The following is a 27,478-nucleotide window of genomic DNA, read 5'->3' as shown; positions in this document are numbered from 1 at the left end:
TCTCACAACCAAAAAAAAATTAATAAATAGGCTCACCCACACGATACCCACGCGAAATCCTACGTTAAGTGAAAAAAGGGGCTTTGAAATTGGACAATAACTCAAAGTGTTAGTCGTACTGACCTCTTTTTGGACAAAAAAATAACTTTGTTAGACTTTTATTCAATAAAAAAATAGATCTGACTCAATATACTATTTGTAAAAATGTCAAATTCTAAATAGTCTAACAAAATATTTAAATGTCCATCATATGAAAACAAATCAAACAAAACCATTAAAAAAAAATCTATCTTTTTTGATAGTGACATTTCTGTAAAAATCTTGTGGGAATCGAACCAGGAATAAATGAAATAACAATTGATTTCACTCATAGACATTCTCTTTTTTTGACCTATTGAAACATTTCAGCTACCTTCCCGAATACTCGTTTTTGTTTTTGTTTTTTGAATGAAAATTAATCCATCCTTCGACTCGGAGCAATCCTCAAAAGACGGCGACTTCCCGGCTGGCGACCTTTTGGCTGCCATTCGATCTCTCCCGCGTGGCGCTTTCAGTCTTCAGTTCCTCCCAATATGGCCACCGTGCGAGTTGAGGCGAGTTGAAGACTCCAACGGCCGCGTGGTGGCCCCCATTGGCCGATTCCTCTACCCCGGTCCCTCTGGGAAACGTAGTACACTCCAAGTATACGTATGCCCCTTGAGAGTATACTAAGTACACTACGTTTATCCATGGTGACCAATCCCAACGCTGGCTAGACTCGGCCACACTTCTTTTTCTGCCCGGCAACTCATTGGTGTCTAATTTTGTGTCTAGTTCCGCCGGACTCGACTACACTTCTTTTTCTGCCCGGCAACTCGTTGCTGTCTAATTTTTTTTGTCTGTATTCGTAGTTCCACCGCTGTTTCCGGGCCTTCTTCGGCTGTTCATCCACGGAAGGGAATTCCACCCTCAGGACTTTTTCCCGGGTCACCAAGACTCTCCGGGAACGCCGGGTGTCGGCCGCCGCCCCTTCCTCCGTCCAGGCCACGCCCCCTTCAGGGGAAGACCAACAAAAGACGGATTCTCCCAAACGACAGCTGACTTTGGTGGCTCTTTATCGGGAATGACATCGATTGGACATCGATAACATTTATTATTTTTTTGTTTTTTTGGGTTTTTATGGCAGTCAAAAGTGGGACAATATTTTGTTATGTTATTGTAGTGTTAACATCATATTTTGGGGTTTAATTTAATTTTAAATACATGGAATTAATTGATTTTTTGGGGGAATTTTAATTTTAATAGTAATAAATAACAAAGAATATTGCATTCAATATTTTATATGGATGGAATTCATTGATATTTCCAAAATTTAATTATTTAAGTGGTCATAAAAAATTAATGAAGACAAAAAAAGAACATGGATTTAAATAAATGTTTTTTGTGGGAATTTTACAGCCACTTTTTGTTGGATTTTGGGGCACTTATTGATCATTTTCTGTTAATTTTTTTATGATCTCTAGTTGATTTCAGGTCACTTTCCGTTAGTCTTGCTCATGAGGAGACTAAGAAAAATTCCCTAGCAACACCAGGAAAAAAAACTGTTCCGCCATCTTGACAGACTTCACAATTATTTTCAGGCAAGTCAAAATCGACCAAAAAATTGGTATAAATGCAAGAACTTTAACACAGTTTATTTCAGAGCTCGCTGAGATTCCTGTTTTGGAAAAGGATGCATGCATGGATGGATGGACAAAAGTGTCAAAATTATGTAAGTTTCATACATTTTTTTATCATTTTAGGCCTCAAAACGCATATCATATTTATTCATTTCTCATTTTACTATTGTTACTTTAACATATGTTTGATCTCATCTCCTGATCAAATAAAAAAATCCCTATGTATACATTTTTTTACTGTATACATTTTCTTGTAGTTAAAAAAACATGATGGTACTTTTTTTCTTATTTTAATCCCTATTTTTTTACTGTATACATTTTCTAGTGCGTCTTATAGTACAAAAAATATGATAATCCTTTTTTTCTTATTTAATCCCTATTTTTTTACTGTATACATCCTCTAGTGCGTCTTATAGTACAAAAAATACAATAATCCTTTTTTTCTTATTTAATCCCTATTTTTTTACTGTTTACATTTTCTAGTTCGTCTTATAGTACAAAAAAAATACGATAGTCCTTTTTTTCATATTTAATCCCTAGCTGTACATTTATATTTTTTTAAATATCTTACTATACATGTCTCTTTTAAAAAAAAGATAATTGTTATCATTTAAAAAAATATCTTATATTGTTAATCTTAAAATGTCCCCGTCAAAATCTTTTAAAAATACTGAAGAGGCTAATTTTTTATTTATTTATTCACTCCCAGTTACCGAATCCAAAAATGGAGCAATTAAATAAGGCCAAAAAGCCCAAGTGGTCAAGCTAACGATCCACTAGCGACACTCAGAGACCCCCCCAATTCCCTTTGGGGGGGTGTCTAAAAGACCATGACACACATTGAGAGGAAGCTAGCTGGTGGGGGAGATTAATATTTAATCAAGCTAGGGACCTGCCCCCCTCCCTCCTGGCAAGATGGTTCAGACAAGGAGGGTCGGCTAGATAGATAAACATTTTTAGGTCGAAGTGGGAGGGTCGGCATCCATTGAGTTCTTGACGTAAGTAAAAAAATAAGAAATAAAAATTGAAATACTAATGTAAAATGTGGTTAGAATACAAATAAATTAACGAAGAATGTCAACGTGCTGGCAGCAAAATAACTCTTTGATAAAATGACCTTCCTTTAATTTAATAGCCATCATTTCCATGTCATTTTTTTTCTCGGTGAAATGACTTTTTGTAGCGTTTGAGTGAAAGAAGCTGCTACACTGTGATAAGAGCCTCCGCCCTAAATGGCTGCACCCCCTCCCCCCACCGCCGGGGGAGGGGGGGTCGCGCTTGTCAGATGCATCGCCTTTGATGTCTTGACAGACTAAATATCGCTTTATTTGATTGGGCCATTTTTTTTGGGTGACTTTGCTCCTGTAAAATGTCATTTTTTTTAAGTATTAGCTTGTCTTCCATGTACTACATTTACTAAGGAAATCAAATGGGATTGGCTCCTGCACCCCCTGGGTATCCCACCCACACTAAAAACTGAGGTTAAAACAAGTTGTAATGAAATTAGCTCCAAATTAGGATTGGATTTACGGCCTTCCGTCGGTTTGACGAATGACAGCCTCCCGCCGGCTGCTTTTCGGGACAATGTCAAGTGAGCAATTCCGGGCTGCCATTTTTCAACAAAAAAAAGTGACTTTTCACCCTATATTTGTGTACAAAGACCTTTTTATCCTTGTAAAAAAAATAGCACCCAAAACAACGAACTGTGACGAGCACCTCAAAGTACGGAAAAAGACGATTTTTCATTTTGGTACGTATTTCTCTAAAAAAATTGACAACTTTTCTCACTTTTCAAGGAGACAATATCACGTGATTGACCTTTTTTTCTTCTCTTCTTTCCAAGCTTCTTCAGAAATGTAAGAAGCATACTCAGACTCAAGGTGGCGCTGTTTCCCAACTCAAATCCAATTGAAAAAATGCAGGCAAGTAGTCATCTTGTTTAGACATAAGAGGGTGCTGTCCCTCAAGATATTTTACTTACTACTTTTCTTCAATCAAATTTTTCTGTCATTCGATCCTCCAATAGTAACTCAGCGATCCACTTGTAAAACGCGATTGACATATTGAGCAGCCTAAATAGCAGTCTAAATAATCCTGCCAGTTGGCTTCCATTTCATTTTGAAAATCATTTTTAATCATCAAAATGAACTGCTATGACAAACAAAAATGTCAAAATAATACATTTTTTGCAATAAAACAATGTAAAATTAGAAAAATTTTACTCCAAATGTATTGGACTTCATTCACCGTCAATGGCATCCCTAAATTCAAATGTCTTTCAGCTACCTCTCACCCATGAATCACCCAAAAAAAGTGTTCTCCCTCCCAGCTATAACCAGATGTCCCCTCAATTCCAAGTAGGGAGGTCGGCATCAAATACCCACTGACATTTTAAAAGGACTCCCTAGCTGCTGCATTCAAAGGTACAACACCAACTAAAAGTCACCCCCCCCCCTTCCCCCCACCCACCCAGATGCTCATCCAATTTGAAACCATCCTATGACTTGAATGTAATTTTCCATTTTCCCAGGGTACTCGAACACACCGCCAGAGTCAGCTTGCTTCCGTTTTTGGCCGCACGCTCTTTGGCTCCTCTGTCGTGCGTCGGTGAGGAGGGGAAGAGCACCAAAAAAATAAATAAATAAAAGAAAAACGCCAAAAAAGAGGAAGGAATATGGTTTCATATGACGCTCCTCCCGCTCCAGCGGATCTCAGCTAGCGAGGAGGAGGAGGAGGAGGAGGCTCCACAAAGACCACAACCGAGCTCGAGGAGCAACGAGGAGACATAAATGGGTAAGATGCAGCATTTTTTTTCTCCCTTCTCCTCCTTTCAAACGTACATTGGGAGAACCCCCTTCCTCCCTCCCCCGGTTCCCCCCCAGCCAGAGCGTCAAACTAACCCCACTCCATCCATACCGGCTGCTCCCACGCCACCAAGAGCTTCTTCCCCCCCGATACCTTCTGCCTGAATGGGTGTGTGGACTATCTGGTCGTCCCCCATGATGCTTTATGGTGCGTGTGGAGGGGTTTCGGGGGGGGGGGGGGGGGGGGGGTGATGAGTTGCAGATGTTGACACGTTTGCGTTCACCCACTTTGGGTTTTTTTTTTGTCTGTGCTGACTGTGACATTCCTGGTTTAGGGGCGTCCCCAAGATCGCTTGTTAAATCGGACATTATTTTATCAATGAGTTGTTTCCGGATAGGCGTTTGTGTGTATGTGTGTGTGTGTGTTTGGGGGGGGAAATGACATGTTGCATTCAAGTGTGTGGGTGAACCCATAAACAGCATCAAATCAGGATGCGTTTGTTTGACATGATGACATTCCAGAGAAAGAAAATGTGGCTTGAAAGTTCATTTTTTTGGCAGTTTTTAAGTTAAAAATGGCTGATTTTTTAATGTGGCAACCAGCTTGTGCTTGTTATGTTGATATGCGGTTTTTTTGCATTTTTTGTCCATTTTTTTAGCATTTTTTGTCAATTTTTTGGCATTTTTTGTCAATTTTTTGGCATTTTTGTCTATTTTTTAGCAATTTTTTGTCTATTTTTTGTGTTTTAGCAACTCTGCGACCGTGATTTCGTAAAGACACTTGAAACATTTGTCCAATTTTTACAATGATCTAATTTACAAAGTATTGTTAAGGATGTTTATAGTTTCTGGAATGTCATAACATGAAATTAATATCCTTACAAAATGCTTTAGCGACAGTTGTTTTCCTTAAAATTCTCAAAAGCCATCTACAATGACTAAGCATTTTTTTTCCCTTTCACTTTTCACATGACAACCGTTAGCATTAGCGCTCTCGATTCAAATTTGCTCAAAATACAGCCCAAAAAGTGCGTATTGTTGACATAAAGGTGACCAAAAAGTTTGTATTTCGCGGATTTGTTTGTACCCGAGGTTAACGTAAACGAAGTTTGCTAGCATGAAGACATTTTAGGAAAAAAATATGTCTTAAGTGGCTACACTTTCCTTTTGTTTATGCGATGTTTTTGGTAAAAATGACAGCTCCATCTAGCATCCACACCAGAGCGTTTAGCATTAGCAAAACTAGCATGCGGTCAAAAAGTGGATGTGCTATACGGTGACCTTTGTACGGCTAACGTGAAGGTGGCAGGAAATGAGTAATAACATATAAATAAGATGTCAGCATCACAAATCTTTAGCTAACCTTTGTCAAAGCTACGCTACACTTTAGCATTTTAGCGTCAACTCCGGCGAGACGGCAGACGCTCGTCCTCGCACCCGTCCGTCCTCTACGCCCACGCCAGTCACAAGTCGCCATCAACGCCATCGACGCCAAGTTAGCGCCATTTACCCAGTAAACTCCCATTTTGCATCGATTTTTCTTTTAAAAAATCTATTTGCAAATCAATATGCTGCATTTAGAAAAAAAAGCCCATTTTGCTATGGGCGAATCTGGCGTGGGTGAGTCACACAGCCAGCGGTTTCGCCAGCTAGTTGCCATGGTTACGGCACCCCGAAAAGGCCACCGCCTCTCGCAAACTTTTGCTAAACGTCTGTCTGTCTGTTTGTCTGTTTGTCTCTTTTGCGGCACAGTGGAGGCCGTGGTGGAGTTCGACTACGAGGCCCAGCAGTTGGACGAGTTGAGCCTGAGCGTGGGCGACGTCATCGTAAACATACGGCGAGACGATGGAGGATGGTGGGAGGGCGAGCTGGCCGGACGTAGGGGGCTCTTCCCTGACAACTTTGTGAGGGTCAGTAAAAAGTCATTTGGACTTATACTCCGTAGAGTCTTGCTTTGCCTTTTCCATTAGTTACTTGTGTCATTTTTTTCCCTTTTCTATCCAAATAGTGCATTTTTTTCTATTTTTCCCATTTCCACTTGAGGCTATAAGGTTTTTGTTTCCCTTTTTCGCCCAGCCTGGTTTTCCCTTTTCCATTCATATACTTGGAGTCGTTATTCTCCCGTTATCACTCTAGAGAAACTGTTTTACTTGCTATTTTTTTTAAAATCTAGTTTTCCCTTTTCCATCCAAGAAGTGCATTTTTATTTTGTTTCCCTTTTCCATCCAAGATGTACTATTTTTTTCCCTTTTCCATCCAAAAAGTGCAATTTTTTTCCCTTTTCCATCCAAGAAGGGAATTCTTCCCCTTTTCTTGATTTTTTTCCCACTTTCACCCATCCAGGTTTTCCCATTTCCAGTCAAAATACTTGGGGTTGTTATTTTCCCATATCCACTCTTGTTTTTCACTCAAAGAAAACAATGTATTTTCCCTCTTACTTGCTATTTTCCCTTTTCACCTAAGGAAGGTTTTTTGTTTTTTTTTTCAGTCAAAAAATCTTGCTTTCCCTTTTCCACCCTAGGATTTTTTCCCCTCTAATTTACTCTTCTCCATCTTAATCCACCCTCTCATTTCTCGGGTTGAATTTTTTTCTCTCTCATTCGCCGCATACATACTTTCTTGTTTTCCCTTTTCCATGTTCGGACACCCCAAATATTTCTAAGACTGTTGTGATTTTTTTTATGTTTACCCTGTGCCCCCCTCACATTTTTTTTAACGACAGGCCACCCGCAAAGTGTTTTCCTGAGCTAAAAGAGAGAAGTTGTTTGTGTGTTTTAACAGGAAACGCATTTTGACACATTAGCATGTTTGGCCAGTGTTGCGTTCACTGTCGTGGGACGTACGCCGGACAATGGCCGGCCGTGTGTGAGCGAGCGCTCGGGGGGAAAACCACGCCAGCGTGTCACAAGACTGGGCTTACGGGAATGTGCGCCATTCTCCCGTTCAATGTGTTTTTGTGCAAAGGAATGCCAACACTCGGAACGCAAAATACACGGGAAGCCATTCTGTTTGGGAAGATGTTAGACAGAAAGTGTTAGCGCCATATTTTGATCCATAAAAGATGTCCAATTCTGGTTCTTGTCTTTCAGACAAGACTTAAAGCGGAATTTTTCACGTGATGACCAATCATGCGCCGGTTAATCGGGCTTTTGTGGGGCGACTCGGTGTTTGCTTAAAGCTGCAGTAGAGAAAAAACTTATTGGGCAATGAAGTATAAAAATAAGAGTGTTTTTAAATGGCACTTTTATGAAGGCAATTATTAAGGGGAAGTCAACTATTTTTAAAAACATTTTTTAAGGATTAAATTGGATGATAGTATTTCTCTTATATAGTTTTTTTTTAGATTTTAATTTAAATAATGACTTAGAATTTTCTTTCAATGAGCGTATTTTTTAAAATATATTTTAAAGTTATTTTTTTAAACTAAATTAATTTCAAAACGATAGAAAATGACTAAATATTTGTATTTTTTCTGAATGAAGTTGATTTATTATAGAGTTTTTTTTAAACAAATTTTTTCTCTGAATTAAGTCCAATCCATTTGAAGTGGGAGGGGGTGGAGCCTAATGTATACTCATTGAAGTCAAGCGTCCTCGCCACCTGTTTCCTGTCAACTGGTGGCGTCTTCCTCATTTCATTTGTCTTTCCTCAAAGTCCCCACAACCTCCGCGTTAGTCCCCGGGGGGCCATTATAGAAAAACCCAACGTCGCCGTCCCTACCCGCTCTGTGAAAACATAGCTCCGCCCCCTCGGAATCTCCGCTTTTGGGCCTCGTCGTCGTCTAGGAAACCGCCTGGTATTTTTCTCTGGCAAGGACCAGCGGTCATCGGGTGTCCCCAGTCCCCTATTATTTCGTCTTTCTTTCCACCCAGGAGATCAAGAAGGAGTCCAAGCGGGATGGAGGGTCGGCATCCAAAGCCGACCTGGCCAACGGACGGGAAAGTCCCGTTTCAGAGGCCGCCACCAGACCGTCCAAGAAAGGTATTTAATCACGTATTTAGATGCCTAAACATGATTTTGGTATTAAAAAGCTGTACAGTGTACATTTATTTGAAATATAGACTTTAATTTAAATCATGACTGAAATTAAAGTACTTTTTTGCCTCCTGGCGGACAAAAATGGAACTGATGCAATTTCCGTTCTTTCCACTAGGGGAGCAAATCCGTAAGAGACGCTGCAAGGCGGCCTTCAGCTACGCGCCTCAGCACGAAGACGAGTTGGAACTAAAAATCGGCGACATTATCGACATCGTAGCCGAGGTAAGAGAAAAAAAAAAATGGACCAATTCACGAAGGTCGGCAAACGTTGTCCACGCCGCCGCTCAGGTGGAGGAGGGATGGTGGGAGGGCGTCCTCAACGGCAAAAGCGGCATGTTCCCCTCCAACTTCACTAAAGAGATCGCATTGGACGCCTCGCAGGACGAGCCCCGTAACAGTCAGTCTCGGCCAATCGGGAGGAGGGAGTGGGCGTGGCCTCATTTGACACAATATCCTAAATTTTTATTCGTAGGTACCAACAGCCCCGGGAGCGAAAGCGATGGGGGTGACGCTCGATCCGAATCAAGCTCTGGAGAAATTCAGCCTAAAAAGGTGAAGGGAAAAAAAATAAAAATAAAATGTAGTTTCTGTGTAAATACTGAAGGTGGCGCTGTCTTTTCAAGGTGAGAGGATTCGGCTTTGGGGACATCTTTAAAGATCAACCCATCAAACTACGACCGCGATCTGTGGACATGGAGCCGGAAGCCGACAAGGTTTTTTTTTACTCAACTCATTTGACGGAAATAGGCGTCCAATCACGTAGCTCTCGTTCGTCTTTCAGGTCACCGACTTGAAAACGGCGACTTCTCCGACCCCTGACAACACAAAGAACGACGCAGACGCTCGGGGAAAAGGTCAAACTCGTTTTATACCTTTTATTCTACTAAAAATGTGCCTTTATTTTGATAGACCGCCATCAAAAACATTTCTTTTCCAGGTCGAGAAACGTGCAAAGTCCTGTTCCCGTACGAAGCACAAAACGAGGACGAACTCACCATCAAAGAAGGCGAGATCATCACCATCGTCACCAAGGTCACATGACTTCTTCTCACAGCCACTATGAGCCCCAGCCCACCCTCACCACCATCTTTGTTTCCCCCCCTCAGGATTGTGCCGACACTGGCTGGTGGATGGGCCAAATCTCCGGCCGCCAGGGGGTCTTCCCGGACAACTTTGTCAAACTACTGGAAACCGAAAAAGAGGTAGCCACGCCCCCTTGAAATCTAACCCAAACTATACCCCTGATCTGTCTCATCTTCCCAGAGACCCAAGAAGCCACCTCCACCCGGTGCACCATCCCCCAAACCCCCCACACCTCCCACAACAGGTAAGAATAAATCCCACCCCAATTTTCCTAGCCTTTACTTGACCCAAATGTGACCGTTAGAAAAAAAAGTGGACGCCAAGAAAGTCCCTCCAGAGCGTCCCGAACATCTGCCGCAAAGAGAACCGGACCGAGGTACCCCGTCTCGGTCTTCTTGCTCCGTTCTTTCGCTGCCGACTCTCCCGCTTTAAACATTTCGGACCTCTAGTGCCAAATTTGCCGTTTCCTGATTCGCCAGTGCAAAAAAATACCCTAAAACTATCCTCAAAAACCTTTTTTCCTCTATTGTTTGTCCTAAAAAATCCATCCATGAGGTATTTGTATGTGTGTAGGTGAGGAAGGGGTCAAGCCCCCCCTCCCAAGTGTCCTCCCCAAGAAAGTTTTCCCTCCCAAGACGAGCCAACAACCCCCGAGACGTCCCGAGAGACTCCCCATCCTGGCGTCAGTACCCGCTTGCGGAACCTCCCTTTTTAGCCCCTCCCCATTTACCTTAACCCATGTGTGTGTGTGTGGTCGCCCAGGTGCGAAAACCCCAAATCGGAGGGCGGGGCTTCCGTACCTGAACCCGCCCCCGACGAGACTCAAAGCAGCGGTGAGGGCGTGGACGGGCGAGAATGGCGGGACGCGGTGGCGCATTTTTTCACATTCGTGTTTTTTTTTTTTTGTAGATTTGGACCTGGACGCGGTGGTGCCCACGGCGGAGAAGCTCAGCCACCCCACGGCGTCGCGGCCCAGAGTCACCGATCGCCGACCTCGCTCGCAGGTCATCGTTTCGGTAAGGTTGATCTGGCACGTGTGTCAAAGTGGCGGCCCGGGGGCCAAATGTGGTCCGCCGCGTCATTTTGTGCGGCCCGGGAAAGTCAATCATGAGTCAAATCTATAAAAAAAACATTGTTTTAGATCTATAAAATATGTAGAAAAATTATAGTCATTTTTTAATCCATTTTTTAGTTTTTAGTTCAAAAATAATTTTGTGAAATCTATAAAAAAAAACTAAAACATTGTTTTAGATCTATAAAATATGTAGAAAAATTATAGTCATTTTTAATCCATTTTTTTAGTTTTTAGTTCAAAAATCATTTTGTCAAATCTATAAAAAAAATAAAACATTGTTTTAGATCTATAAAATATATAGGAATATCCAGGGCTTTTAATTCAGTTCTGTTAATCCATTTATAAAAATAAAAAAAATCTAGGTCCCCGAGAGTCCACCTCAAGCCGCCGCCGCCGCCAAGCCGAGGTCACCGAACCCGGGCCGACCGGCGTCGCCGTCACCCCCGGCCCCGGAGGCTCGGCGGGCGTCGCCCTCGCTGGAAGACCTCCAGAAGCAGCTGCGAGAGCTCCGAGGCTCGGTGGAGCTCCTGAAGACTCAGCACAGGCAGGAGATGAAGCAACTGGGCGCCACCCTGGACGAGGAGAAGAAGATCCGGCTGGGCTTACAGGTCAGATCTTTCTCCAAAATAGCACAAAAATACAACCAAAAAGCTACTTTGTTTAGCCCAAAAGCTAGCATTTCAAAAGAAAAATGTCCATAAAACAACTCAACACAATTTGGATAGTTTGGGCAAAAAATAAATTTTTAACCAAAAATCTTATTGTTTTTTATCCCCTAAAAGTCAACATTTTGCACAACAAAAACTCATCAGTTTGAATAAAATCAAGATTTTTTTTACCCAAAATCTAACATTTTTATCAATATAACCAAAGTATTTTGTAACCAAGAATATTATTTTTCTTACCAAAAAATGTCTACATTTTTAACCAAAAAAATGGTAACAATTTCCACAAAATAAACCAACAATGTTGAACCACAAATCCAACATGCCAATTGACTTAATTTATTGATTCTAAACCAAAAATCGCCATTTTTGTCCCAAAACAAACCCTTTTTACCAAAACAATCCACCCATCTTGACCAAAAATTCCACATTTTCAACCTGTAAGTTGCAAACAACATATTGCAATTGCACCTTTAAAAAAAAAAATGAACCCATATTCATCCAAAAAGTCATCTTTTGTCTTTGATTGACAGATGGAAGTGGAGCACATCAAGAAGATTCTCTCCAAATAAGCCCCACCCCCCAGTCAAACCAATATTTGTGCCAAAAAGATGGCGACGAGCTCGTTGGAACGTCGCGTCCGCGCCCCTTAAGCCCCGCCCCCCCCTTCCGCCATGATGTCGCCTTACCTTGCGTTCCGCTTCCGTTCAAATCCCGCCAGCCTTTTCGCCTCACTCGACGGTACGCGCGTCAAACGGGCGGCGGGCCGACGCCCATTTTCCATCCCTTGGCTGCCATTGACGGCGATTGGCCGTCTAAATTCACTTGGACGTCTCATCCCAGTCAACGGCAGCCAATGAGTGAACTCTGCTGTGTTTGTGAGAAATTTAAATTCCAACTTTGTGACACGAACGGTATCGATGTTTATTGTTATTTCATGCGTCGCTACTACGCCCAATTTTTATTCATATGTGATACTGTATTATTATTATTATGATTAGCAAATCACCAAAAATGGGTAGGTGATCCTAAAATGTGAATTTAAAGTCCACTTGAAAACCGGACCCAGATTGATGTCTTTAGCGGACCACTTTTGGCCCCCGAGCCCCATGTTGGACAACTATTACAAATAGTGCTGACACTTATCTTAAATTAAATTAGGAGATTAAATTAGTGATAATACACGACTTTAAAAAGTATTTCTTGCGATAATACTACTTTATTGGCCTGTTTTTTTCATTGCTTGTCTTCTAATTTGCCTTCAAATACTTTAAAATATTAATTTTTTTGGGAGAAAAAAAAAACGGTGCACTTTTTTTTTGGACCTCAGCGAAGATGCATGACGGCCACTTTCACCTGGACGTTGGCGTAACGAACAAACCGCCGTCGACTTCCTCTTCCGTACGCGCACAAACTATGGTAACGCATCACTGTGGCCTTCCTCTTTCACTCTTAATTTCTATTTTTATTTTTTATTTTTTTTTGGGGTCACATGATGAAGAAAACAAGCGAGGCTGCAAATTGTTTTCTTGACTTCTTCTCCGGGATAGTGATGACATAAATCTATATAAATATATATCTATTCTTTTATATTTCGGTGGAATAAAGACGCTATTATGTACTCTGTTTTCTTTTTTTATTTTTGCCTTTTCATTAACATTTAATCAACATTTTTTCTTGTTGTTCTTGCTAACAATAACAATGTATTTTATTTAATGATTTCTTCATTTCACATGCTTTAGTTCCCTGTTGTAGAACATTGGAAACAACTATACTACTACTACTACTATACTACAACTACTCCTACTATTTCTCCAACTACTACTACTACTTCTCTAACAACTACTACTACTACTTTTCCAACAACTACTACTACTACTTCTCCAACAACTACTTCTACTACTTCTCCAACAACTACTAGTACTACTACTTCTCCAACAACAACTACTACTACTACTACCTCTCCAACAACTACTTCTACAACTACTACTACTACTTCTCCAACAACTACTAGTACTACTACTTCTCCAACAACAACTACTACTACTACTACTTCTCCAACAACAACTACTACTACTACTACTTCTCCAACAACCACTACTACTACCTCTCCAACAACCACTACTACTACTTCTCCAACAACTACTACTACTACTTCTCCAACAACAACTACTACTACTACTACTACTACTACCTCTCCAACAACTACTACTACTACTTCTCCAACAACTACTTCTACTACTTCTCCAACAACTACTAGTACTACTACTTCTCCAACAACAACTACTACTACTACTACCTCTCCAACAACTACTTCTACAACTACTACTACTACTTCTCCAACAACTACTACTACTTCTCCAACAACTACTACTACAACTCCTACTACTACACTGGGTAAGTTTTTCTGGCATCTATTTCCAACAACAGCATTAAACAACTCTTAAAAAGTAATTAAAAAATCTTATTAATTTGGCTTCAATCATTCCAGTTATGAATGACAAGCCCACTGTATTTTGAAATTGCGCAACAGCCATTGGACAAATTGCGCCACTGTGCAAACTGGCTGAAGCCGGTCGATCCTCCCCTCGGTCCTAATGCGACCTAATGAAGCGAAGGAGGGGCGGGAGTTAAAGGGACCACCTCCAAGGGCCGCCCACCCGGGCTTCCAAAAAGCAGCCGGCGCTCGGGTGACGAGCCCAGGGAAAGGGACGGTCCCTCCGAGGTAGACACGGCGACATGGAAGCCGGCCAAAACGCGGCGCAGGCCACGGACTGCATGGCCGGCGAGCACCCGGCGGGCACGGGGGTCCCGGAGAGGGCCGAGCTGTCCAGCCCGAGCCCCCCGGCCAGGCAGCGCTCCCTGCGGGTGGTCTACGTGCTGAATGACGGACTGAAGGCGGTGATGGCCAGCAGTCCCGAGTCGGGGGCGTTGCAGTGTCTTCAGCGGGCGTGCGATGCAGAGAGTGCCTTGCTCACTACCGTCACTTTCGGGAGGTTGGATTTTGGGGAGACCACAGTGCTGGATAGCTTCTATGATGCGGGTAAGTCAAGTGGAGGTAAAGGTTTTTTTGTATTGAAGGACTGTATGAAGACGATGGGTTGACCTTTGACCTGGGGGATGTCAAACTGTGTACGTTGTAGTCATGTATGTTTGGTTTTGTGCCATGATTGACAGCTTTTCTTCCATTATGAATACATCAGTGTTCAAGTTTGTTCAAATTATTTTAAAATTAAAAAAATGTAGTATTTTTTTACAAGTTAATGATGTTTTAAATATTACATTATATATTTCTTTTTGTCTTTTAAATTCATACTCAATATTTTTACATACTTTAACAATTAAAGGGGTAAGAAAGTTTAATATTTTTGTTATTTAGTGGTAAAAAATAGAAATTATGTTATTATTAAGAATTAAAAATATTTTTTTAAATCACTGAAAAAATTGGAGATATATTTTAGGGCATAAAACATCTTTTTATGTACTTTGAAAATTAAGATTAAAGGGTCAGCAAGTTTAATATTTTTATTTTGTGGAAAAAAAATTAAATTCCTTTATTATTAAGAATTAAAAATATTTAAAGTATGTTTTTAAATCACAAAAATATATTTTAGGGCATAACCCATAACAAAACACGTTTTATATTGTCCTCTATTGTGACAAACAGACATTGCAGTAGTGGACATGAGCGACGTCTGCCGCCAACCCTCCTTGTTCTACCACTTGGGCGTACGGGAGAGTTTCGACATGGCCAACAACGTCATCTTGTACCACGACACCGACCCCGACACGGCCCAGTCGCTCAAGGTACTTAACTCGCTTTCCCCATTTCAAGATTGGTCCCAAAACGTCCCTCACCGACGTCCCTTTGTCTTTTCAGGACATGGTAGCTCAAAAGAACACGGTAAGTCGGTGTCACCTGCGCTATTTGCGGCCTCCCCGTCCTCAAATAGAACCCCCGCCGAATACGAGCAGCTGTCCTTCCGAGCCGTAAAGATTTTAATGTCGGAATGGTGTTTGTGTGTCGGCGGGCGGAGAAGACGTCTCGTCCCGCAGGTTTAGCGTTCCCTCGGGTCCAGTTGCCTCCGGAATACAGAGGCTCTGGCCTAAGCAATAAAGTAAGCCACGGTTTGGCGGCAAAGCATGCTAGAGCTTTTGCTAACTGGTAAAAGTACTAAAAAATAGAGAGTCTGTCAAAAATGTACTAAAAAATGGCTGTTTTTGTGTGGTTGTGATGTCACAACCAGAATTTTAACAAGATTAAATAATACAGGAGCTGGAGAATAGCGCCCTGACCATGTTTTAGCCCTTCGAAGCTAACAAGCTAACAAAACGCACTCTGGCTAAGTGTTGAATTCCGATCGCTAACTATGCTACGTATGCTAACCCAATTTGAGTTGGTTTGAAACTGTTTTTTTGCACTCTTGTCCACACAATACCTTCAAATACCAACAACGCTAACTTCCGAGTACTTTGTCCCCCCCCCAGGCCTCCAGTGGCAACTACTACTTCATCCCATACATCGTCACACCCAACCACGAATACACCTGCTGCGAAAGTGATGCTCAGCGAAGGGCTAGCGAGTACATGCAACCCAGCTGGGACAACCTGTTAGGACCTCTATGCGTCCCCCTGATGGACCGCTTTAGCAGCCTCCTGAAGGACATCCACGTCACATCCTGGTCAGACTCTGAGCCAGATTCCTCAAAAGAGCCGTGACTCTTTAAAACCAACGAACGACTCTGTTGCTAATCCTTTTACGTCCCGTCTCCAGCGCCTCCTTCAAGGACACCCTGCTCAACGACATCCGCAAGGCGAGAGAGAAGTACCAGGGCGAGGAACTAGCCAAGGAACTGTCCCGTATCAAGCTCCGCATCGACAACACCGAAGTCCTCACGCAGGACATCGTGATGAACCTTCTCTTCTCCTACAGGGACATCCAGGTATGCCCTCTATTTCAAAAGTCCGCATCCACCCAGACTTTACTTGGACCTGTTCCACAGGACTACGACGCCATGGTCAAACTAGTCCAGACATTGGAGATGCTGCCAACGTGCGACCTGGCAACGCAGCCTATGATTCAGTTCCACTACGCCTTCGCCCTTAATAGGTAACGTAGACCGGGACGATCTGGATTTGGACTAAAATGTTCTCGTTTTCAGGCGAAACAGTCCCGGCGATAGGGAGCAGGCTCTTCGCGTGATGCTTCACGTCCTGCAGTCCTGCGAACACCCCGCCCCGGACATGTTCTGCTTGTGTGGACGGATCTACAAGGACATCTTCCTGGACTCGGACTGCAAGGACACCAAGAACCGAGACAACGCGATTCAGTGGCAAGGAAGCAAATTCAAATCCAATCCGGTAAATCCAAGCCAGGCATCAAGACCGGACGTCTGTCTTTCAGGTACCGCAAGGGTTTCGAGCTCCAACCCACCCTCTATTCGGGCATCAACCTAGCCGTCCTCCTCATAGTCGCCGGCCAACAGTTTGAGAGCTCCATGGAACTGAGGAAAATTGGTAAGACCCTCCCCAAAAGTGTCCCTCAGATCTTCTGACCCAACTTTTACTGTCTTCCCCAGGTGTTAGGTTAAACAGTCTCCTAGGACGCAAAGGTTCCCTGGAAAAAATGAACAACTACTGGGACGTGGGGCAGTTTTTCACCGTTAGCATGCTAGCTAACGACATCCCCAAAGCCACCCAAGCGGCAGAGAAGCTTTTTAAACTGAAGCCTCCACTCTGGTAGGATCAGATCTCCTTTGACGAAGTGCTAGTCTTGAGTTTTCTCCTGTACCATCTTCTCAGGTACTTGCGTTCCGTGGTCCAGAACCTCCAGCTCATTCAGAGGTTCAAGAAACAGTCAGTGGAACATTCCCCCCAGAGGGACAGACTCATCTTCTGGATGGACATCATTGTGGAGGCCACACAAGGAACCACCAACAGACTTCGATTTCCCGTGTGGACCCCCTCTGTTACTCAATCCTAGACTCTTTGCCCATGTGTACTTCAATGATCTATCCTTACAGGTCTTAATTCTGGAGCCCACTAAAGTCTACCAGCCCTCCTACGTCTCCATCAACAATGAAGCTGAAGAGAAGAACGTCTCCATTTGGCATGTGTCACCCCCAGAAACGGTACGATGCCATCTTCCCGTGACCAGAACCAGGATTTTTCTCGTTCTGGGTGACTAACTGTTGTGTTTTCCCATTGCAGAAAGGCATTCATGAGTGGAACTTCACTGCCACGTCCATCAAAGGCATCAGGTATGTTTTTGGAAGGGACCAACTGACCGAGACGCCGTAAACATTGTTTCCGTCCTTAGCATCAGTAAGTTCGATGAGCGCTGTTGCTTCCTCTATGTCCACGACAACTCTGACGACTTCCAGATCTATTTTTCCACCGAGGAACAGTGTGCCCGGTAAGAAGAAGAAGAAAGACCAGGACCCTCTATTTGGTGGCTTTCAAGTTTACAGATTCTTCAATGTTTTGCTACTCAGATTCTGCTCCATGGTCAAGGAGATGATATCTGACGGAACGGGCAATTCCGTGGAGTTGGAAGGCGAAGGAGACGGAGACACCCTGGAGGTAGAACCGCTTCCTTCTACCGTCCTAGTCCAAGGTGACCTGGTTTTCGTGGCTACAGTACGAATACGACACGGACGAAACCGGAGACCGGGTGGTCTTGGGTCGAGGTACCTACGGGGTGGTGTACGCCGGCCGGGACGTCAGCAACCAGGTCCGAATCGCCATCAAGGAGATCCCGGAGAGAGACAGCAGGTGAGTCAAATCCCAACTGGACCAGTTCTTCTTAGGCTTCAAGACGCTTTTGTCCCTCAGGTACTCGCAACCTCTTCACGAAGAAATCGCTCTGCACAAGTACCTCAAGCACAGAAACATCGTACAGTATTTGGGCTCTGTCTCAGAGAATGGATACATCAAAATCTTCATGGAGCAAGTCCCCGGAGGTAAGCCTTGGATCCTGTACTCTGGCGCCGCTTACTTTTGTCCTCCCGTCCCTCGTTCAGGGAGCTTGTCGGCATTACTACGCTCCAAGTGGGGTCCCCTAAAAGAAGCCACCATCATCTTCTATACCCGACAAATCCTGGAAGGACTACGGTACCTCCACGAGAACCAGATCGTCCACCGGGATATTAAGGTCTGACAAAAAACCAGTCCGTCCCAGTTCATCTTAACCTATATTCCCGTAAATGTCTCGGCCAGGGCGACAATGTCCTCGTCAACACTTACAGCGGAGTCCTAAAGATTTCCGATTTCGGTACTTCCAAACGTCTGGCGGGAGTCAACCCTTGCACAGAGACCTTCACAGGTATTTGGAACTTGATAGGTCATAGGTCAAGGCTACAAGCCCAACGAACATCGGAGAAATATGCTATCTTTAGCGACGCTAGCGTGCAAACACCAATGTACCATCTGGCCTTCTCCATTGTTTCTGAGAGCTGTGTGCAATTAGATTAGCTCATCAAGCAAAGGCTGTTTATCTTTCATTAGTAGCCGTGTCTGTCCGTCTGTGTAGCTTTTATAGCCCCTCTCATAGTTGTCTCTTAACACTTAATGTAAGGCAAATTCCACATCTACCTGACACCAAATATTTCACCCGTAAACTGATTTTCCCATTGAAGCCCTCATTGTATTTACACAGGTACTTTGCAGTACATGGCCCCGGAGATTATCGATAAAGGACCCAGGGGGTATGGAGCCCCTGCGGATATTTGGTCCCTGGGATGTACTATCATAGAAATGGCCACGGGGAAACCTCCATTCCATGAGTTGGGGGAGCCACAGGCCGCCATGTTTAAGGTCAGTATGGGTTGGAGAAGGTCTATGGGATTAGAATGAATTTTTGGTGCAGGTGGGCATGTTTAAAATCCACCCGGAGATCCCTGAGTCCTTGTCCCTGGAGGCCAAGTCCTTCATCCTACGTTGCTTCGAACCAGACCCTCACAAACGAGCCTTGGCTTCCGACCTCTTGAAGGACACGTTTGTAAGACAGCACACCAAAGGCAAGAAGAGCAAGATAGCCTTCAAGCCTTCAGGTTGATTCCGCCTTGGAATTGGGTTCTGCTCCCCAAAAAAATAAGTGTAAGCTGCCTTTTTGAGTATCTGATTTGTTTTGACAGACTACATCCACGTTTCACTACCAGTGCAACTACAGTGCGAGGCCACCGGGAGCAGTAGTAGCGAACACGGCTCCATGAGTCCCGACTGCGATTCCAAACAAGACGTTTTCTTCCACAAAAAGAAAAGTTCCGGGTCCGAGAACCTGCTCAAACCACCCAGCTCCAACTTCTTGAGGTACTAACTCACATTTCCTAGCGACTAACTCAAAGTTTAGCTTTTAGCTTAGCGTCTATGTCCTCTTGGGATGGCAGGTGGCCATTTTTCACCCCCCACAGTACGCATCACTGCCTTTTACAGCGGTGATTTAATCAATCCCGACCATTTTACGATCCCTCGCCGCTGATAACTAAGCGCCCTGGCATCCGCAAACGTCGTAAATATTTTAAAAAACAGCCGGCAGATGACCGTCTCCATTTACCTCAGCGTTCCAGACGAGTCTTCGGCGACAGAGGACCGCAGCGGCGCCCCCCCTTCGCCCGAAGACCGCGATGGCGGCTTGTTTCTCCTCAAGAAGGACAGTGAGAGGAGAGCCATTTTGTTCAAGGTCCTCAACGAAGACCAGGAGAAGGTCATCTCCAACTTGAAGGAGAATTACATCCAGGTGAACCAGCCAGCCATCTTTTATCCTACCAAACCTAACGAATCCTGTTCTGAGGTTTAATTCTTCTGGTCCTTATTTCAGGGTAGTGAAGAACTTCAACTGTCGGTGGAGCACATCAAGCAGATCATCTGCATTTTGCGAGACTTCATCCATTCCCCAGAGAGGCGTGTCATGGCCGCCACCATCTCCAAGCTTAAACTGGACTTGGACTTTGACTCCACCTCCATTAATCAGATCCAGCTGGTCCTCTTTGGCTTCCAGGACTCGGTAAATCAGACATTTTTGTATTTCTTTTAATCACAAACCAGCTAATTGATTTCTTCTTCTGCTTTTAGGTGAATAAAGTCCTCCGGAATCATCACATCAAACCCCATTGGATGTTCGCCATGGACAACATCATCCGGCGAGCCGTGCAAGCCGCCATTACCATTCTCATCCCAGGTGGGAGCGGATTCCTTACCGTCCTCCGGCGTAGAACCGACACCCAATTGTGGCGTTTTGCAGAACTCCAGACGCATTTCGGGCCGGCGTCAGAGTGCGAAGGCGGCGAGAAGGAGGACGAAGTGGACGAGGAGGACAACGACTTCAGTCCCGTTTTGGTTCCGGCCGCCGATGACGGCGGGACGGCGGCAGAGTCTGCGCTTCACGTGGTGCCGCACCCGGTACACACCCACGACCACCCGCGTTCACACCATCACCAGATGGGGGCGCAACTGGGACGCCTCAAGCAGGAGACCGGCAGGTAAAAATAACTGTCAGATTAGTCTAAAATATTATAATTTTTGGGAGAACTAATCATGTAAAAAATATGACAGAAAAAGCATGCTTTTTGGAAAAGGTTGTATTTATTTGTATAATCATAATCAAAGAACATGTATGTATAATATAGGTCAAAAATTATATTATATTTTTTGTCTTTTTCTTTAATATTTATGTCTTTTCCTAGGCATAATATTACAACATATTTTTTTACAACTTTTTTTATTATGTTGAAGTACAAAACCAAAAAAAATGATAGTCAGCACTTTGTCGCCCCCAACAGGCTACTAGAAGAACTTCTCCACAAGGAACGCGAGTACCAGCAGGTCCTAAAGACCACCCTTCAGCAGCGAACCCAAGACCTAGACCTGGTCCGTGTCCGCCACAGACCACCAGGTACAAAACAATAACAACAACAACAACAACAACAACAACAGAAAGTACACTTGAACTTGAAACAAAAATCTTGTCTCCGCCTCCTCAGATGTCTCCCCACCGTCCATTTTCCACATCCCGGCCGACCACGAACCGGACAAGCAACTCGCCGATTGGCTAAAGGAGCAGGGGGCGGACCCAGACACCGTTGAAAAGGTGAACCTCCTCAAATCACCTGGACAATGCTTACATTTCTAATTGCTACTGCCTACTTAAGTTTGCTCTGGAAGAGTACACGCTAACTGACGTCCTCAACGATGTCACCAAAGACGACCTTCGCGGCCTCCGCCTCAGGTAACGCTTTTGGTAGCCACGCCCCCTGCTGTCGCTAAGCTCCGCCTTGTCGCCTCATCAGGGGCGGGGTGCTGTGTCGGATTTGGCGGGCCATCCAGAGGCACCGGGAACGGGCCAGGCTGAGGGGGGACGAACGCTCGGAGGACGAAGCGTGATTGGACCGCCAGACAAAATGGCCGCCGCGTATTTTCTTATCTTTTGACCAAAGCGCTTTAGTGCAGGCACTAATTGCCCATTGGTTTCACGTAGGCAACGCTAAAGTCTTAATGTCGTTAAATGCTAATTAAGTTAATGTCAAAATAAAAAAAAATGACACAAAATTTAAACCAAAAATTGCTAATTCCGCAAACTTTTTATTTTCTGTGCTGTTTTAGTTTATAAAACTTGCGTAAGCAATGACCAAACTAGCTATGTTTGTACTGTTATTAATCCTAATTATATAGTTTATTAGCTTGTAGAAAATATGTCGTATTTGGCTTTCCGCTTTGCAATAAAACTGCAAATGATACTTGAGAGGTGATCTACTTCATTTAGGGGAGTGTATTTATTTCTAATTATTTGCAAATTGTATTAATTCTTGGTCAATTTAAACTGCAACATTCCAGTGATTTTCATCTGTTGTAGAAAAACTGAGGTATGTATCCAGCCAGGATAAAATAGCCTATAAAATTGAACATTTTGAGATGACTATTATATGGTTTACAGTTCCGTCCACCTCATCACGTTCGACCGTCTCTGTCCTCCACGGTGAGAAGCAACATTTCACCACCAGCTTTGTCTCCGGTCTTCAGAGCTTGCCGGAGTTTCTCCCAGAAGAGATCAGGGTACTCTGTGGCCTCCACCCAGCTTAGAAAAGTCCTCTTTTTCAGAAACCTTCTCATCCGGTAGAAAGGAGACAGTTCCCAAACCTCTACTTCTTCCAGGAAGACCAAGATGAGGACATCTTTGTGCTCATCAAACAGGCGAAAGCTGTCAGAATAGACCGACAGTTAAATATATACTTCCAAAAAACTAAAGGTCAAGTATTGGTCTTCAAATAAAATGAAGTTACTTTGTTTAATTCATGTTTTGAAAGTGCTGTGCATATACTATACTACTTGGTTTTTAGGTGAATTGATTTGGTGGGAAAAGACGCCCTCTGTTGGCCACAAGGAATATGACATAATTATCGTTCCACAGACACCGGTGAACGTTACTTAAGATCACAACAAACCTCCGGTAAGATATCAAAACTTGTATAAAACAATGCTTTTATAATTTCTATCAATGTCTAACGAGTTGTTTATTGGTTAGGACGAAGAAATATGCGTTCATATTAACGTGAGGAGCCGTGGTCGTCGTGTCAAAGTTGAGTGAAGGTAAGCTAGACCTATTGCACATGTTTTTAGACATGATGCTTAATTATGCTGTATTATGTCATTTTGAGAAACAACGTATTGTTCCCGAATTCACGAAAATAGTATTAGTGTTGTTGAATATTTCTCTAGTAGTTATACTATTGTTCTGGCTTAAATGTCATGTAAATTAGTGTGTACACGCCAGATACTTTTCTTTCTGGAAAATACTCGCAAATTCAGTGAGAAAAAATGGTTGATTTAAGTCTCTCAGCCATGTATTAATACAGAATGTATTTTTGGGGGGATAAAAGTGTGGTTGTTCTGGTACACTCTAATTAGATATAATTGTGATTTGCACATTGGTTGTACTGTACAAGTTAGAAATAACATTTTGTTTTGTACTTATATTTAACACCCAACTATGTGTATTTTATATTGTACTGATATTTAACGTGGTTTTGAAAGTGCAATGTTGATGTGAATGGTCAAAATACATTCTTACATGTCCTAAAATTATTCTATTATTGTAATAGTAGATAGCCACTGCTTTAATCTTATTTATCTGGATTTTGACTTGGACGCAATGATGTCCAACTCTGAATCCCAACAGTACTTTTTTACAGCTAGTTATACATCTATTGTTTTTTTAACTAGACGGTGAACCTACCTGGCCATCTGAATTTCTCTAGAGCACCACTCCGACTCCAAATATTTGTGACTAATCACACAGATGGTCTTTCTGCTAGCGTAGATGGCCTCTGTGATGTTTTCAATGATGGGCTTCCCTAAAGAAACCATCAAAATTAATGCAACAACAACCCTTTCCATTGGTAGCCAAAGCTAATCCTACCTGGCTCAAAGTCTCGGTGATGTAGGCATAACTTCCAACCTTGCTGTTCCTCAAGTTTGGGCACCAACTCCCTGAAGACCCAGTCCTCGTCGTGGGCGTTGTAAGAGACGAAAGCATCATAGAGACATGGTGGTTCTTTGTTTTTGTATTTTCGCTCGTTGAGTACTGCCAGGAAGAGGTGGTAGCAGTAGGCCAGATGCCATCGTAAGAAATGGTAGGTTAAAGCCACCAACTGGAACAGGAGAATGGAACATGCCGTAGAAATGAAGAAGATAAACTCCACGTCTATTGAACAAGAACCCACGTCCAGATCGAGCAATTTCATCCCCTTGAGGTTCGGAGGGTAGTTGCATTCAAAGTTGTAGGCATCAAAAACTTGGGTGTCGCTTTTGTTCATCCACCGAAGAAACCATGTGTTGTCACAGTCGCATAAAAAACCGTTGCCCTGAAGATCCAAAAATACCAGAGAGGTAAGCGAAAGCATTTGTTCCTTGGTGATGACTGAATACTGGTTCCTTCTTGCTTGTAAGAATTCTAGCTTGCTAAGGTTGGCTTGTTCCAGAAAGTCTAAGGATTGAAGACTTGTTCTTGAAATGTAAAGGCTTTGGAGGTTCTGGATGGGATCAAACAACCTGGCGGAGATGTATGTTAGTTCGTTGGAGCTGATGTCCAGTTTCTGGAGGCGTGGCGTGGGGGTGAATAAGTCACGGTGCAAAGAGAAGAGCTGGATATTCCTGGCGTCGAATTCTAGGAGGTTGCTTAAGCCTTGGAGAAAGTTGCGAGGGAACTGAGATCTGCCTCGGCCATGTTGTTGCCCCACGGTTAAGGTCTCAAGGGTAGAAAGACGGGAGAACGGCGCCGACGGCAAAGCCGAATTGTTCTTGTACTTGATACGATTGTCCAACAAACTCAACTTTCTCAAACTGAGCAGATCATTGAAGACACCCGCCGTGATGTCAACGTCTTGGATCTCGTTGCTTTGCAGCAAGATGTCCGTCAGCTTTGTCAGGCCCGAAAAGCAACCCACTTCCAGTTTGCCGATTTGATTGTTCATCATCGATAAATTCTGGAGAGAACGTAAGCCTTCAAATTCTCCTTGTTTGATGATAGTTAGTCTGTTCTTGTCTAGTTTTAGCTGTCTTAGATTGGGTAGGGTTTTCTTAAAAGCACTGTTCAGTTTGGTGATCTGGTTGGACTGCAGTTTGAGGACCTGAAGATTGGTAAGACCCTCAAAGACGCACTGCTTTAGCGTGACAATCTTATTCTGATAAAGACCCAGCGCTCTGAGTTTACCAAGGCCCGCCAAGTCTTGACAACCCAGTGAGCTGATGTTATTGGAGCTCAAGTCCAGTTCCAGGAGTCTTGACAGATTCCTGACGGCGGCCGGGACAGAGGACAACCGGTTTTGACTCAGCGTCAAGCTCTTAAGACCAAAGAAGACCGCAAACGAGTCAATGGCGATATCGTAAATACGATTCTCGGCCAAATCCAACTCGACGACGGACGGACATGGCTGAAGTAGGTCGGCGTCGACCCGCCGGAGTTGATTTCGACGAAGCTGCAACTGATTAAGAGTCGGGATGGTGCAGGATGTCTCGAGTAGTTCTCTGAGGTTTCCTTTCATGGCATTTAGCCTCAAAGTGTTAAGTGAGAAGTTAAAACTCTGGAAAAATGCAGTGGTTTCTGTCCGGGACAAGTGAAGACCGCCGATATCAAGTGTAGTCACCCGGCTCAGGCTCATCTCTCCGCCCACCTTCCACGTAAATCTGTGCTTTCTCGGAGATCTGCCGATATTCAGCCATGTCAGATTCCGGAAAACACTTGGACCAATACTGAAGACGTCAATATGATTCTGGGATAAATCCAGATAGGCTAAGGGCAAGGTGCTATTGCCCAATTCCCAGGAATGGAAGACAGTCAAATCAATTTTTTTCAGGAATAGAAACTTCAAATTCGGTAGATGCCTTATTGCGGAGTGGACATTCCTCAAGTGTCCTAGTTTGTTAAAGGACAAATCCAAGAAGTTTAAATTCCTCAGCGGTCCAAAGGCATCGGGGTCTACGGTTTTGATGTCGTTGCTAGTTAGCCTCAACTCGGTCAGGTTGCTTAAACCGCCGAAAACATCTCTCAGTTCCTTTAGTCGGTTGTTATTCAAATTCAACTTTTGGAGAGAATGTAAGTTAGCAAAGGCGCCCTTTTCTATCTGTGAAATTACGTTGCGCTTCATATCTAACTGCGTTAAAGACGTGTAATTTAGGAAATCATCGACTCGGATCTTGGAGATTTTGTTGACGCCCAAATCAAAGGTTTTGACAGACGGCGGGATGTCCCGAGGGACGGCCAGGAGTTTGGCGCCTGAGCAAATGGCGTTGTCGTCGGTCATTCGGCAGCCTTTCAGCACCAATCCTCCACAAGTGTTGACTATCACAGTGAGTACAAAACAAAAACCAGTCTCTAAAAGTAGTCCACTTCTCACCATGTCCATTTTGGAAGAAACCATTTCAGTTTTGCTCTAAAAATCCACATAAAATTCTTTTAAAGGTGCTGTAAAGATCTTTAAGACTTACCCAAGACCCCAAAAAGTCTGAGTCAACTCATTTATCTTCCAGATCGCTTCCAGGTTAAAGATAAGGTAAGTGTAAGATCCAGTTTGAGCTTGTTTCCGATCAGTAACACAAGTGAGGAACTGAGAAAGGGTGGACATTAACTCACTAGTAAACCAACACATTTCTCAGGAAGAAAACTTCTATTTAGTTTTCATTTTAGGCTCGTTACGTAAAATGGGAAAAATTTAAAAAGTGAATAAAATGTTGTAAATGTCCAGCGTTGCTTAAGGTAAAATATTTCATGTCTTTGTCCTCCTGAAAACAGAAGTTGTTTTGGGTCGAGATAAAAATGGGAAGTGTGTATTGTTGACTCAATCATTAACTCTGATGTTTTGGCGACCATTTGCAAGGCAATGGCGCAATTGGATGAAAAACGGCAAAGATTGTATTTTAAAATTTAAGTTAGGGAATAATTACATTTGTCATTTACTATTTAAAGTTGATATTTGTGAGGAAAGTCTTATTTGGGACCTAAAATCTTATTGGATTTCAGTTTTTATTTGATTATTACATCAATATATCATTAAAACTAAAATAAAAATTCATTACAAAATAAATAGAAGCTATTTAATAACCTTTAAGTTTATATTCGAACATTTATGTCAATTTATATTCAGCATTAAGTTAAATTTCCATGTTTTATGTCATTTAAATTTAAACTAAATAAATAAAATCAGAAAACAATCAAATGAATACATAAATAAGGTCACCAAAAATACTAATTAAAAGTACAATGAATACATTAACATTTTTGAATCTTTATTTAATTTCCAATTCATTTCCATTTTTTCTGAATTTCTTTTTCTCTTTTTTTCCAGAACTTTCAACAAATCATGCCGCTTTTCCCGCACCCAACAAATCGGACATCTAAAAATGAGTCCCAGCTACCCCGCAAATACTCGGAAGGAGGCGGAGCCAAACCACTGCAGTCTTCAAGGAGACCTAACAAAATAAAATATAATAAAAAACACAGTAGGAGGTCAGTTACGAAGAAAAAAAAGTCCTCTCCTCTTCTTCTTCTTCTCTCTCTCTCTTGCACGCACTTTGATGGCCATCGTCGACGTACGTGCACGTTGCCCCGCCCACTAGGCGCGCGTGCACGACGTCATCGAAGAGCGTGCAAGAGAGAAAAAGAGA

At 43.1% G+C, this 27,478-nt stretch overlaps 3 protein-coding genes and 1 long non-coding RNA gene across 6 annotated transcripts; 3 read left to right on the top strand and 1 right to left on the bottom strand.

Moving 5' to 3' along the window:
* Positions 1-4,188: 4,188 nt before the first annotated feature.
* sh3kbp1 (SH3-domain kinase binding protein 1) lies at positions 4,189-12,944 on the top strand. Its single transcript, XM_077736461.1, has 17 exons — positions 4,189-4,451; positions 6,215-6,372; positions 8,335-8,443; positions 8,616-8,722; positions 8,789-8,897; positions 8,973-9,052; positions 9,124-9,213; positions 9,282-9,354; positions 9,438-9,532; positions 9,607-9,702; positions 9,764-9,827; positions 9,888-9,959; positions 10,157-10,265; positions 10,346-10,416; positions 10,493-10,599; positions 11,021-11,266; positions 11,857-12,944. The coding sequence occupies exons 1-17, from the start codon at positions 4,448-4,450 to the stop codon at positions 11,893-11,895; spliced, it is 1,629 nt and encodes a 542-aa protein (XP_077592587.1). The 5' UTR covers positions 4,189-4,447; the 3' UTR covers positions 11,896-12,944.
* A 1,093-nt stretch (positions 12,945-14,037) lies between these two features.
* Positions 14,038-22,176, top strand: map3k15 (mitogen-activated protein kinase kinase kinase 15). Its single transcript, XM_077735595.1, has 28 exons — positions 14,038-14,366; positions 14,991-15,130; positions 15,204-15,227; positions 15,812-16,005; positions 16,098-16,266; positions 16,327-16,433; positions 16,486-16,656; positions 16,728-16,840; positions 16,903-17,062; positions 17,126-17,276; positions 17,347-17,454; positions 17,534-17,583; positions 17,643-17,738; positions 17,818-17,905; positions 17,964-18,097; positions 18,158-18,476; positions 18,542-18,647; positions 18,981-19,138; positions 19,191-19,374; positions 19,459-19,633; positions 19,883-20,060; positions 20,142-20,327; positions 20,396-20,501; positions 20,565-20,802; positions 21,103-21,215; positions 21,304-21,410; positions 21,472-21,548; positions 21,610-22,176. The coding sequence occupies exons 1-28, from the start codon at positions 14,063-14,065 to the stop codon at positions 21,701-21,703; spliced, it is 4,050 nt and encodes a 1,349-aa protein (XP_077591721.1). The 5' UTR covers positions 14,038-14,062; the 3' UTR covers positions 21,704-22,176.
* On the bottom strand, positions 22,001-26,599 carry tlr22 (toll-like receptor 22). Its single transcript, XM_077735593.1, has 3 exons — positions 23,736-26,599; positions 23,553-23,670; positions 22,001-22,517 (listed from the first exon to the last, which is right to left on the bottom strand). The coding sequence occupies exons 1-3, from the start codon at positions 26,233-26,235 to the stop codon at positions 22,268-22,270; spliced, it is 2,868 nt and encodes a 955-aa protein (XP_077591719.1). The 5' UTR covers positions 26,236-26,599; the 3' UTR covers positions 22,001-22,267.
* LOC144209344 (uncharacterized) lies at positions 22,714-27,303 on the top strand. 3 transcript variants are annotated; one of them, XR_013329093.1, is made up of 5 exons: positions 22,714-22,766; positions 22,842-22,906; positions 26,052-26,164; positions 26,277-26,367; positions 27,160-27,303. It is a non-coding gene; the product is annotated as an uncharacterized LOC144209344 (long non-coding RNA). The 3 variants fall into 3 exon arrangements; XR_013329094.1 differs by having other exon boundaries at positions 25,980-26,164; XR_013329092.1 differs by having other exon boundaries at positions 22,715-22,766; positions 26,042-26,164.
* Positions 27,304-27,478: the final 175 nt, after the last annotated feature.

Source organism: Stigmatopora nigra, chromosome 16 (assembly GCF_051989575.1).
Source record: "Stigmatopora nigra isolate UIUO_SnigA chromosome 16, RoL_Snig_1.1, whole genome shotgun sequence".
NCBI classification, from domain to species: domain Eukaryota; kingdom Metazoa; phylum Chordata; class Actinopteri; order Syngnathiformes; family Syngnathidae; genus Stigmatopora; species Stigmatopora nigra.
This window is presented reverse-complemented; position numbering and strand designations above follow the sequence as displayed.

Bases quoted from the DNA above. Each gene is read 5' to 3' on its own strand.
- map3k15 (XM_077735595.1), top strand. From the start codon at position 14,063: ATGGAAGCCGGCCAAAACGCGGCGCAGGCCACGGACTGCATGGCCGGC. The intron at 15,228-15,811 runs GTAAGTCGGTGT...TCCCCCCCCCAG, and splicing joins TGGTAGCTCAAAAGAACACG to GCCTCCAGTGGCAACTACTA. The intron at 17,063-17,125 runs GTAGGATCAGAT...CCATCTTCTCAG, and splicing joins AAACTGAAGCCTCCACTCTG to GTACTTGCGTTCCGTGGTCC.
- sh3kbp1 (XM_077736461.1), top strand. The intron at 6,373-8,334 runs GTCAGTAAAAAG...CTTTCCACCCAG, and splicing joins TCCCTGACAACTTTGTGAGG to GAGATCAAGAAGGAGTCCAA. The intron at 9,214-9,281 runs GTTTTTTTTTAC...TTCGTCTTTCAG, and splicing joins TGGAGCCGGAAGCCGACAAG to GTCACCGACTTGAAAACGGC.
- tlr22 (XM_077735593.1), bottom strand. From the start codon at position 26,235: ATGGTTTCTTCCAAAATGGACATGGTGAGAAGTGGACTACTTTTAGAG. The intron at 23,671-23,735 runs GTAGGATTAGCT...TGGTTTCTTTAG, and splicing joins TCACCGAGACTTTGAGCCAG to GGAAGCCCATCATTGAAAAC. The intron at 22,518-23,552 runs GTAGGTTCACCG...CTATTCTGACAG, and splicing joins AGAGAAATTCAGATGGCCAG to CTTTCGCCTGTTTGATGAGC.